Raw genomic sequence first — 12269 nt, 5'->3', positions numbered from 1 at the left:
TCCCTAATTGACCCAGTAGCATTTAAAACTTTCTTTTTCCCCATAGCATTTATCACCTCTTTGCATTTTATACATTTATTTGTTTAGAACCTTTCTCCCTCCTGTAAGATGTATATATGAGGGCAGATACCCTGCTTTTTTGATTTGATGTCTAGAATAGTGCCTGGCATAATAAGTAACCAATGAATTTGTTGAATAAATTGCACCCACCTCCTGGCCAAAATCTATTGGGCCAGAGGTAGGAACCACACCCAACCTGGGTCAACTTCGTTTAAATCTAAGAGTTTAAACTTGGGACCAAGAGTCAAGCCAGTCTCTCTAAGTGGATGTAAACTGATCTTCAGTGTGAAAGGAGAATAAAGCAGATATGAGAGAGAAGTCGAGACAAAAAACATCCTGGTAGAATTCAAGCCCCTGTTTCCATTATCCCAATTATCAACACAAATTCTACTCTTGGTGTCTGTGAAATATCCCAATACCGGTATAGTAAGTTACCTTTTAAACTTAAACAAATTTAGTCCCTTTTTCTGTTGCTTACCAAGAGATTCCTTACTATAATACTGTTCTGTTCTGTGGTTGATCAGGCTCGAAATAAACACTCTAAAGCCAATGTTCAAAACGAAAAAAAAAAAAAAAAGGAAAGAAGGAAATGAGGGGAAAAAGTTAAGAGTTCCTGTTCTAATTCCCTGAATGAGCAATATGTGTAAATATATGCGCAATGGTTAACTTACTTTAATGAGAATGTGGTGTGATATGGAAGCATTCTCTTTATGATTTACAAACCCTTTATGATATCATACTTAGGTACTACTTATGGGAAAAGAGCTATTTACATGTCTTCGTTAAATAAGATTACAAACACAATCATTTTAGATGTAACACCATTTTTAAAAATTCAGTTTAGAACTAATTTTACCTCATGCTAATATTCCTTAGGCCATAGAAAAGTACACCATTAAACACAGAACAGTTGAAGAACCTGAGCTACAACAGCACATAACTAATTAAGGCTGGAAGGCAAACTGAAAGGCATTCTAAACTGGCATTTAGCAATAACAAAGCTCTATATTGGAGTATAGAATTAAACAATTATCTACATTACATTTCATGGGTACTTACCAAACAAACGCTGATGGAACAGAAATTTGCCAGCTATTAGTCCTATGAGAATGGCAAGCAGCCATAGAAGCACCTTCAAGAGCCTCCAGCCAACTTCTCTAGGGTATTTATTTGTTACAAATGAAAAACAGTTTCCAACAACAATAACGTTGGCTTCTGTTTGGCTATGAGAAACTGGGTCCTCCGCAAATATTAAGAAGTTAAAGAAGATCACCAAGTAAGCCACAATCAACCGAGACCAGGGATGCTGGAAATAATAACGAAAGTCTTTACCCATCCTTCAAAACTTCAATTCCGTAGTCTACCTGCATAAGAAAAGATACACAGGGTTAGAGCAGAAAAACAAGTGATCTCTCTCTTCCTGTTATCTGTTCAGATTTATTAACAGCTCAATAGAGAGGTATTTGGAAAAGACCTATTCCTATTTATGGCACCAAGACAAGCCTGAGATTGAGGATAGTAAGATAGTGAGATTGTGGATTGTCCCTTCCCCATCATTTCATCATACCTCTGACCTACGGGGATTCAGGAAAGAAGGAGAGTATTGCAAAGAGTACAGGGAGAGGGAGGGACATGAGAGGGCAGATCATGGTCCCAAATTGGGATGATGACTGAGACGATAGGTAAAAATCATCTCAGGAGGCAATATACAGCAAAAAAAATAATGCAACACTCTTCCTCTTGTAGATTATCATTTTTTTTATTTTTTTTATATTATTTATTTTTTTTATTTTTTATTTTTTTGTGGTACGCGGGCCTCTCACTGCTGTGGCCTCTCCCGTTGCGGAGCACAGGCTCCGGACGTGCAGGCTCAGCGGCCATGGCTCACGGGCCCAGCCGCTCCGCGGCATGTGGGATCTTCCAGGACGGGGGCACGAACCCGTGTCCCCTGCATCGGCAGGCAGACTCTCAACCACTGCGCCACCAGGGAAGCCCTAGATTATCATTTTTATGTTACAATCATAATATGTATCATTTAAAAATTAAAGCAATGTAGAGGTAAACTGAGGACATATTAACAAAATATAAACATCCTCCTGGGCTTCCCTGGTGGTGCAATGGTTAAGAACCCGCCTGCCAATTCTGGAGACACGGGTTCAAACCCTGGTCCAGAAAGAACCCATGTACCGTGGAGCAGCTAAGCCCATGAGCCCTAGAGCCCGTGCTATGCAACAAGAGAAGCCACCGCAATGAGAAGCCCGCGCACTGTGCCCGCAACAAGAGAAAACCGCGGGCAGCAATGAAGATCCAACGCAGTCAAAAATAAAGAAATGTATTTATTGATTATTTTTTTTTAAATCCTCCTCTGACCAAACCCCTCTCCTCAGAGTTAAGGTCCCTTAATAATTCGATGGATATACTTTCAGACCTTTTCTTTTTTTTTTTCACATTGACAAAAATGTGTGGGGGGGGGCTTTTACAAAAATGATCACAGTCTACTTGCCAGATAATTTCAACACGGAATAAGGTTCATGAAATAGCTAAGTCTATGGCAGAGTAGTTGCACGTAGGTAGCATGTAGGAGAGCTTGGGCAGCTCTGCTTGTAGGAAGTGAAGAGGAAGGGGAAGATTTCACAGAGGAGGACATACCCAAATTGGAGGTTGGGGGATCAGTAGGATTTTTTCCCCAGTTAGAAGGCAAGGATGCTCAATCTAGGCATATGCAAAGGCACACAGGCATTGCAAAATATGTGATATGCCTAAAGGGCTAGGCCCTAACGTGGATGTACACTTCGAGTTCAGAAGCTTTCTTAAAACGCTGATGTCCAGGCCCCATCCCCTAAGTCTTGCTCAGCTCCTCCCTCCTTCCTCTTTGGGAGCCAGCCTGCCCATAGGAACACAAGCCTGTCTAGGTCCATCAGGTCTGGGACTGGGTCATTAGGTCTATCTAATTCTGGGGCTCAGTTGTGGTGAGCCCATTAGGTGCTCAGACTAAGCTACAGGTCTTTTTTTCCCAGCAAGAAAGCTGATTAAATCTGGGGTAATCATAATAATAATAATAAAATTCTCACTTTACACATGGCGAAAAATACAAAGAACAAGTCACAAACCTGAAGTAACTTGAAGTCAATGGAAGAACTGAGAATAGGCTCCAAGGCTGGCTCCCAAGTTCCAGTCCAGCATTCTGGGCTGATGAATGTCAAGTAAACCCACAATCTAAGCTAATGAAGACTTGGCTTAGCTATTTTAGAAAAGCTATGTAAACACACAAAACAACTGGCAGTAAAATTTAGCACAACAAATAGTTACTGTGCCTTGGATTCATAAACCTTCTAAGCAATTTCAGGTCCTTTGTGATCTTCATGAATACTCCAAAATATCTGTTCCCAGCATCTGTAGCCCAGATCACTAAGGAATGGTGATTTTTTTTTTTTTTTAATGTGAGGTTCCTCACCCAAAGACCTGTGTGGTTCTCACACCAAAAAGAGCAGAGAAAGTGGTGAAGAAAAAACACATCATGCATTTTCACAGTATTCCATACGCTAGGATGCCAGAATGGGTCAGCTGTCAATTTGATTTTATGCAACATCTTTGGAAATGTCGAAAGACCACTATTAGAAGAGAATACATAGAAACAACTCAAGGCCAATGAGTCCTGAAGCAGGAGTAGTTCCTACATGCCCATCAGAACTGGACAGGGGTGTCAGTTAACAAGTTAACAGGTTTCTACATTGCTTCTCCTACCAGTGAGGAATTCTGGTGCAATTGTCTCACCACCTCCCTTCCTCACCCACACACAAGCAAGGCAGCAGGATTTAGAACACGGACTGCATATAACCTTGATTGTTTTTTAAATAAATGCTTTGTGGAGAGTTGGCATATACTTATTTTATTGTTGTTCTTGTTAACCTCAGAACCTTGCTTTGTGGGCTATGTAATGTCCACAGGTCCAAACTGAATTACAACATTCAAAAAATTTGGAGACAGCTGTTCCTCTCCAATATTTATATTGTTTCAAGAGAGAGAACTATAGTGCTGAACAACAACCCTGCCCTAGTGGAGATCCTAATTCCCACAGCATGCTATGAATGCTACTATCATTCCCATGTTACGGGTAAGAAAACAAAGGAGCAGAGCAGGTGCTGCCTACTTAATTTGCATATCTAGCGGGTGGAAGCGCCAGCACTTCAGTCAAAATCCACTCCTAGCCCTTGATCTCATATACGGCAACAGAGCCGGAAGTGTTTGTTCCCATAAATAGTTCCCATCGCGTTGACAGTTTAGTCTTCATCTCCCCTAACTAGGTTCAGTGACTTAGACAGTAGCTTAGTGAACAGGATCATTTGGTCTTTTTATTTTATGCTAAATGTGGTTATTTATTCTTGCTTCATACTCTAAAGGGGAAGCGACGTCTTCTAGAGGGTCCCAAATTTCCAAACCTACATCACAACTTAAACAACACCTGTGCTTATCTCCACTTCCTGACTTCATACACAAGGTTGCCAAAAGTTTGCCACGTGATCTCGGCCTGTTATCCAGAGCACCAAAACTGCTTTCCTCTCTGTAGTTCCCATAAGGCATCCTGATGATGAGAATAGAGTCACCAGTTGGTGACTCTAATGTTAATAATCCAGGACTGAGGTTGTTCAAATTGACAATGCTCCACTGTGTACACAGTCTAAAAACTTTTTTCAGTTTTTTAAAATTCAATTCTGCTACCACAGTTGAGCTTTCATCGTAAACAAATGTGCTTTTATCGTAGCTCTTAGCAGATCATAGTGAAATGATCTGTTTTTTATGTGTTTGTCTCCCTCACTAGAACACAAAGTCCCCAGAGGAGGGGCTGTTTACTTTCAGAGCAAGCAAAGTGCTGAGCTCATAGTGGGTTGTCAGTAAGCACCTAGCGGATAAGCTGAGCAGAGATCAGTCCCCTCATTTGGGTGAGATGAGAAGGCAGAGCAATCTGCCATTCCTTCCACTAAGGGAAGAGAAGAACAGCTGAGTCCAAAGTCTGCAAGGATGACTCAGCCAGGAACAAGTGCTGACACACCCCATGCCCACCCCTCCAGTTACTATGTCATTTCAGCCCCAGGTTCTGCACTGTTATCATTATTACTAAGGCTACCATTTATTCAGGACTTAACCATATAGCCAACTCTATGCTAATGAGCTTTACAGACATCTCATTTCATAGCAGTCCAATGAAGAGATAATCTACTGTAAGCAATGTTGAAACTGAGTTTAGTAACTTGCATGACAGAACAAAACAAGCCTATGCCACAGCCAGCATTCAAATCCAAGCTGCGTGGCTTCAACATTCTACGCTACACCTTCCCCATGCGAAGACATAAATTCCAAAATCTTGCCCTTTTCATGTTGTTTAGAAAGTTCCTAATAATAAAGCCCACTGATATAAAAGATTCAAAGTACTTGTAGGACAAATGAGTCTACTATTACTGTTCAAACTGACTTGGTAGCATGATCAGTAAGAACTGGGATTCCTGGAATTTTTTCCTTCTCCTTGGAACATCCGGATAAGTAGTTGAGTCGATCTGATCTGATTGTCCTTTTGCAATGCATCACTGATATTCATTCTGTGATTTTCCAACTCTGCTTAGGGAGAACACTGCACCTCTGAGAACCAGACTAGTTCACACCATTCAATTCTCTCTCCTGATAATATCATCATTAGGTAGATGCCACCATCAACACCTTGGAAGCCTCTGCTTTTTCACATAATAGCAGTGACAAAGATGATGGTTAACTACAGGCTGAAACTTTATATACTGTCTGATAATCCATAGGCCTTCAGTCATGGTTTCCAACTCTAGAGGGACTAATATTTAGAGTAGATATTAGAAATGTCACGCATTTTACTACAAGCCAGTATTTCACCTGGTACTAAAGGCTAAGAATGGAAAAATGGAAGGTAGGGTAATTACACTCAAGTTGGGAAGATGAGCTGAGCAAAGGCCCAGGAAAGGCTATCTGGGACAGGCACAGAGATGTATCAGTAGTTCTGTGTGGCTGGAACATAGAGCACTTGGGAGTGTCCTGGGAGAGTTAAGGATAATTTGGGGCCAGCTCAAGGAAGATTATACAGAAGTACTGTTCTGTATTTTACCGAGTAGATACTACTGATTCAAAGTTTTCAGATCCGAAGAGCAGTACAATTGTTTGGAGCAGGGTTTTAAAAAGATTTCTCTGCCAGCTTGGAAAATGATCCTCTGGTATGAGGCATGATGGAAATGGCGAGACTAGTTTGGAGGCACCTCCAATGGTTTATGTAAAAGATAAGCAGGTCCTGGACCTGGACAACATCGATGCCCTAATAATTGTTGTAATAATTTGTTTGATTACACCAAGAGTACCCTGCCTTCCTTACTTATTAGGATTTTTTACAAATAAGTGAAAATACTCAAGGACTTCAGGAGTATGAATTTCATGTTTCCTCAGCAGGAACCCTGGCTCAGGTGATACTCTTTGCATAATGACAAGTATCATCAAGAGAGAGCCTTTCACTACTATTTAAAAAATTTATGAACGCGTATGGCAAAGTCCTTGAAGAACTAATAAAATATGCTATACAAAAGACATTGTTGGGGCTTCCCTGGTGGCGCAGTGGTTGAGAGTCCGCCTGCCGATGCAGGGGACAGGGGTTCGTGCCCCGGTCCGGGAAGATCCCACGTGCCGCGGAGCGGCTGCGCCCGTGGGCCATGGCCGCTGAGCCTGCGCTCCGCAATGGGAGAGGCCACAGCAGTGAGAGGCCCGCGTACCACAAAAAAAAAAAAAAAAAAAAAAGACATTGTTACTAGCCAAGTAAAATTCCCTCAAAGCCCAGCTCTGCTAACGTAAGTCTTAGCATCTAGTGATACCTAACCAGGTAATAACATCATTTTCATTGTGGAGCACTATTCTAGGATAAAAAAAAAGAATTTCTCCAAATTTGTTGAAGCTCCTTGGTATTTATGTCTGAAAATTCACCTGTAACCCTTCTTAGCTCTTGTCAAAGGACTTACTAAAGATGACTGCGCCTGTACTCTGCCAAGAGTGTGAACTTTATTCCAGCACCTTGAGTCTAATTTCCTAAAAAATAATGTTTAAAAAGACTTCTTGTGCTTTATTTTTTGCAGTATGCACTTTGTGCAGCAGACAGCTGTGTTTTGGACACTTCTTGGCTGTATTAGTACAAGACAAAGTTAAAGGCTACTTTCTTCAGTTACCTAGCTATAGTATTATGCTAATGTATGTAAAGTTCTTTGCAGTTAACAGAACACTTTTTACAATCATTTCATTTAATCCCTAGGAAATCATCGCTTTTAAAATTGCCTATAAAAAGGGCAGACAGAACTTTAAATTATTGAATACTGTTTCCTTAACAGATAAATAATGATAGCCTATGTTTATATCACATTTTACCTCTTAGTGTTCTTAATGGGTGAAATCACACCTTTAGAATGACTTTACAGAAATGATCAAAGGAATCAGGAAGGCAAAATAAATGGCCGTGGGAGGAATATGGTCCAGTTCTACTTGACTCTGCTACTCACTAGCTCCGTGACCTTGAGGGCATCCCTAACTGCCCTGAGATTCCATTTCTCCACCAGCAGAATCCTAATGCAAGTTCTTTCCTCATAGGGTTGTAGTGAAGACTAATGGAGATTTCATTTGAAAAGTGCCTGGTCACTTTCAGGAACTTCCTACCCTGAGGACCACTATTAATATACAAGTGTCTCTTGGTCATTCCCATTAAACATGAGCATGAAAATAATATCAACTCTATATCACATTTACTGAGTGCTTTTCACATGCTATTCTCAGTGTCAAAGGATTTTAATGTAACAACATAAAGGATGAATATCATCCTTATTTTACAAATATTGAAAATGAGGCTCAGAGAGGTCAAGCTACTTGTCTAAAATCATACACAGAAAGAGGTGAAGTCCACTTTTTGTTAACTCCATACTAAGTCCATAATTTCTTCATTCATTTGTTCACTATTTACCAATTGTCTATTTGTGCCAGGCACTGGCCTATGTGGGAAGGTTCCTAACAGACAACACAACACCCCTGTTGCCTTGCATCTTAGAGTCTCAACTGAGGGAAACAGACATTAAACAGAGAAAAATGAAACACACAGTATTTTAGAAAGTTATAAGTTTCTGGAGAAAATTAAAACAGGAGAAAGTTAATAGGGGGTGTCAGGAGTGAGGGAAGTCGAAGAAGTCCTCACTACAAGGTGACAATTGCCCAGGCGTGAAAGAAGGAAGCAAGGCAAGCAGATATCTGGGGAAAGAGTGATCCAGACAGAGGGAACTCTCAATTGTAAAGGCCTGTGCTGGGTGCATGATTAGTGCATTTAAGGAACAGCCAGGAGTCTAGTGTGACTGGACAGGGTGTGGGTGCAGAGGAGTATGAAAGGACTAGAGGTCTGGGAGGCAGCATCACCACCAGGCCTTGAGGCCATCCTGCCATGTGGGCTTCACCCTGTGGGAGATGGGAAGCAGAGAGTGATGCAATCTGACCACTCTGCCTGATGCTTGGAAATTGATCAGATTCTGGATACATTTAAAAAGAAGAGATGACAAGATACACTGATAAGACTGGATGTGGACAGGGCCTGGCAAACCCCAGAATGGATTTGCCATTTCCTGAGATGGGAATGCATTTCCTGAGATGAACACTGTTGGAGCAGACAGGCAACATAATAACAACTAACATTTCGTAGTGCTCTTTATGTGTTGGGCTCTTGGCAAGCATTTTTCATGCATTATCTCAATTAACATTTAGACCAAACCTTCGGATTTACCAGTGAAGAAATAGAGATTTTAAAAGGTTATAATTTGCCCAAGGTCATACAGCTACCAACTGGCAGAAGCAGAGAGAACTACCTCTTTATTACCCCAAAGTCAATACTCTTAATTACTGTGTATTCCCTACCCTGAAAAGTATAACACCTAATAAACTTCCAATGGGGAGGGAGCAAGGGTAAGAATTAGGTGATGATGTGCACCTAGTAGGCACCCAATAAATCTTTGCTGATGGATGAGTAAATGAAAAACTGTGTGATGACGGTTGGATAACAGACCAGCCTTGGGTGAGAAAAAAAGCACTGAATATTCCATTCCAGACAGAACAGACTCTGGATAATGGAATATCCAAGTCTGTAAAATGAGAAATGTCAGAAGGTGAGAAAACCCAATATATATTTGCCTGGACCACTCCTGAGGTAAGGATAGGTCTTAATTTACTATCTTGAATTGTTAGATGAAAAGGCAGGCAGGCATGAGGGGATGACACCCAGTATTTTTATGTAATGCAAGTGCTTAATACAGGTTTTTAAAATACAAACAGCGGTAATAACAGAAGTAATATTGGAACTTCTTACTTTCAGTCCAATGCAAGAGACCACACAGCCCTTTAAATAAAAATCAGCCTTTTAAGTCAATCAGTGAAACCACCATAAGTGGCTCTGTACAAATACCAGGATTGTATTTGTGGTACCCTAGCTAATTTAGAGGATCGCATCCATAAATCACTTCCTAGACTTTCTCTTCACATAGTTTCAACCTTTAAATTATGTTCTTCCCTTGTTATTGTCCTTCAGTCTTTGCGATAACAAAGCACTGAACCAATGCAAGTGTTTAAAATAGAAAACATGAAAGCAAAGCAGCTCTGGGGTTCTCTCTGAACTAACACATTAGCCAACTTTCCATCAAAATGGCAAAATTTTGATCAAAATGTCCTTTTCATGTCCTAAAGTTGAAAAATCACCAATGAATTCTTTAAAAATATTTAGACTTCCTTTTCACTACATGTGTTGATGATAAAAAATTAATTGCCATGATCATATTCTAAACACAACACCAAATAAAGTAACAGTTAATGAATAAAATAAAATTCATTCATATCTGAAATTGCTTTTAATTGACTGACAGTTTTAAGAAGCAAATAAAATACAACAAACAAGTACTGGTTTCTGATCACAAGGATCAGGTGAAGATGGGATGGGGTGGGAATAAATATCTGAGTCAAAATGTCAAAATCCATAATTACCTTTTAAGTACAAAGATTGGGGGAGAAGGAATAGAGTTAGAAAGTATAAGCATGGCAAAAATTCAATACTTTACAACAAAAATTGCTTTTACAAGGATTCTACTACGCTTGACATTCAATAAATTGGAAGAACTTTTTTTTTCTGAAGACAAAACAAAACCCTGAAATCTTCCTTAAAGTCCTTCTCTGGATTTCAAATAACATATCATTTATAACTAGGGGGAAAATAATTTATTCAACATACTTTTACTCGGAAAAAAAATGTTGTTCATGAGACTTTTACCTACACATAAATACTAAAATAAGCATGTGATGTTTACTAGCATCTCTCTCTCATATACACACACTCGTTTATTGTTCCACAGCGAGTAGAATGAATAAGGGCAGCCAAAGTGGACCCACGAGTCAAACACACTTGTGGGCCTCTGGCATTTTCAAAAGTAGGACTCGACAAATAGCTTTATTAATCACGATGAAGACAGTAAACACCCAAACACTGAAGTTGTGTGGGGTTTGGAGGGGTTTGTTTTTTAAGGCGAACACTCCTGAACTACAACCTGTTAATTTAATTAACGAACAATACTGGGGCTTTTACTCTGTTCGCATCCTAGGAACCCCTGAAGCGAGGAAAGTTCACCGTCCGTCCTGGCGACGACCCTCACCCTCGGATCCCGGTAGTTTGAGGGTCCCCCGCACCCGCCGCCGCCCCGAGCCCTCCCCTAGCCCTCCTCCTCCTCCTTTTGCTGGAGGGCAGGTGCGCGCCCTCCTCCCGGGCACTGCACGGCCCCTCGGCGCGCCGACCCCGGGAAGGGAGGAGAGGAGTCGCTGGGCAGAGGGCCGGGGGACGCGGCCGGGGCCGCAGTCGCGGGCAGGACGAGGAGGCGGCGCGGCTGCGGGCGGCCGGACCGGGAGGGCTCCGCCGCAGCGGGACCGAGCGGCGGGGGAGGCACGCCGGGCGCCCGGGCCGCGTACTCACCAAGGGGGCCGCGCGGGCTCGGGGCGTCGGCACTCGGGAGACCCGGTGGAGCGCAGCCCTCCGCCGCGCCCGCGGCCTCGCTGGAAAGCGCGGCGAGACGGGCCGGCGGCGTCGCTGCCACCGCAGCTGTCACCGAGCTATAAATACCGGCTCGGCCCACACTCGTCGCCGCCTACGCCGGGGGCCCTCCGCAAAGTCCGCCGGCCGCGGGCCGGGCAGCGGGAGCGCGAGGGCGACAGCGCCGCGCAGACTGCGCCGGCTCCAGCTGTGCGGCAGCTTCCGCAGCTGGAGGCATGGCCTCCCGCCGCCCCCGCCCCTGCCCTCCCGCTCCCTCCCCTCGGGCCCGCGCCGCGGCCCGACTCCAGCCCGCGGGCCGTGCGCCGCAGCCGAGCTGCCCGGGCCGGGCCCTCCTCTGCAGAGCCGGTGGCGGCGGCGGCGGGCGGGGGCCGACTTCGGTACCCGGAGGGGTAGGGTAGCGGCCGGGGGCGGCAGGGCTTCAGCCGAGCCTGTCAACAGCGGTCCCTTCTTCGCGGGGGGAATCGGTCGACTTCTTATAAAACCCACCATCCTGCGGGCAACCAATGAGGTTCCCAGGTGGAATGTCCTCTAAGAGCTGCAAACTTTCTAACGCGGTCGGGTCACAGGGCATCCTTCCTGCTTTTGTCTATTGGTGGCGTGGAGGGCTGGGGGTGGGAAGAGACAGAGCCCGCGACGATCTGAGAAGCCTGAAACTTACTTTCCAGCCTGTCTGACTTACACAAAACATATGCTAATATATTCACACATGTACACACTTTTATAAGCACAAACACATTCATACACACTTAGAAGTGAGCTGCATATGTATACACACATATATAAATGCATACATGCATTTATGCACACATATATACGGAAGCACACAGGAGCACAATTTTTAACCTTTTTGCAGCCTGAAGCTCTCAATAAACTATCATTCTGTAGTGCTTAAGTGATTCCTTTGCAGCATGCAGGAGGAAGACCCTCTGACCACATTTAACAGGTTCCTTTCGTCCTGTTGTAGCGTCTTTTCCATCATATATGTGTGTGGCCTTGTTTCCATCCACACCCAATAACAACTGCTACCTCAATTTACAGGTTGCTTATAATGTATTAAAAACTGCTATCCGGCATACTGATATTCCATGCTAACAGAAGT

The 12269-nt window shown here is 43.1% G+C and overlaps 1 protein-coding gene across 8 annotated transcripts in view; it reads right to left on the bottom strand.

The window, feature by feature from the left end:
* Positions 1-11417, bottom strand: part of TMEM117 (transmembrane protein 117) — a 536895-nt gene extending 525478 nt beyond the window's left edge. For 6 of the 8 annotated variants that reach the window (XM_067009093.1, XM_067009097.1, XM_067009092.1 and 3 more), the window contains exons 1-2: positions 11093-11361; positions 1120-1424 (exon numbers count right to left, since the gene is read on the bottom strand). Coding sequence is in view for 2 of the 8 variants with exons in the window: in XM_067009095.1 (XP_066865196.1) it covers positions 1120-1184 (65 nt within the window). In the remaining 6 variants the exon portion in view is untranslated. Of the gene's footprint in view, positions 1-1119; positions 1425-11092 lie in introns of those variants that run through there. The other 2 variants (XM_059081600.2, XM_067009094.1) reach the window with 2 other exon arrangements.
* Positions 11418-12269: the final 852 nt, after the last annotated feature.

Source organism: Kogia breviceps, chromosome 12 (assembly GCF_026419965.1).
Source record: "Kogia breviceps isolate mKogBre1 chromosome 12, mKogBre1 haplotype 1, whole genome shotgun sequence".
Taxonomy (NCBI): domain Eukaryota; kingdom Metazoa; phylum Chordata; class Mammalia; order Artiodactyla; family Physeteridae; genus Kogia; species Kogia breviceps.
This window is presented reverse-complemented; position numbering and strand designations above follow the sequence as displayed.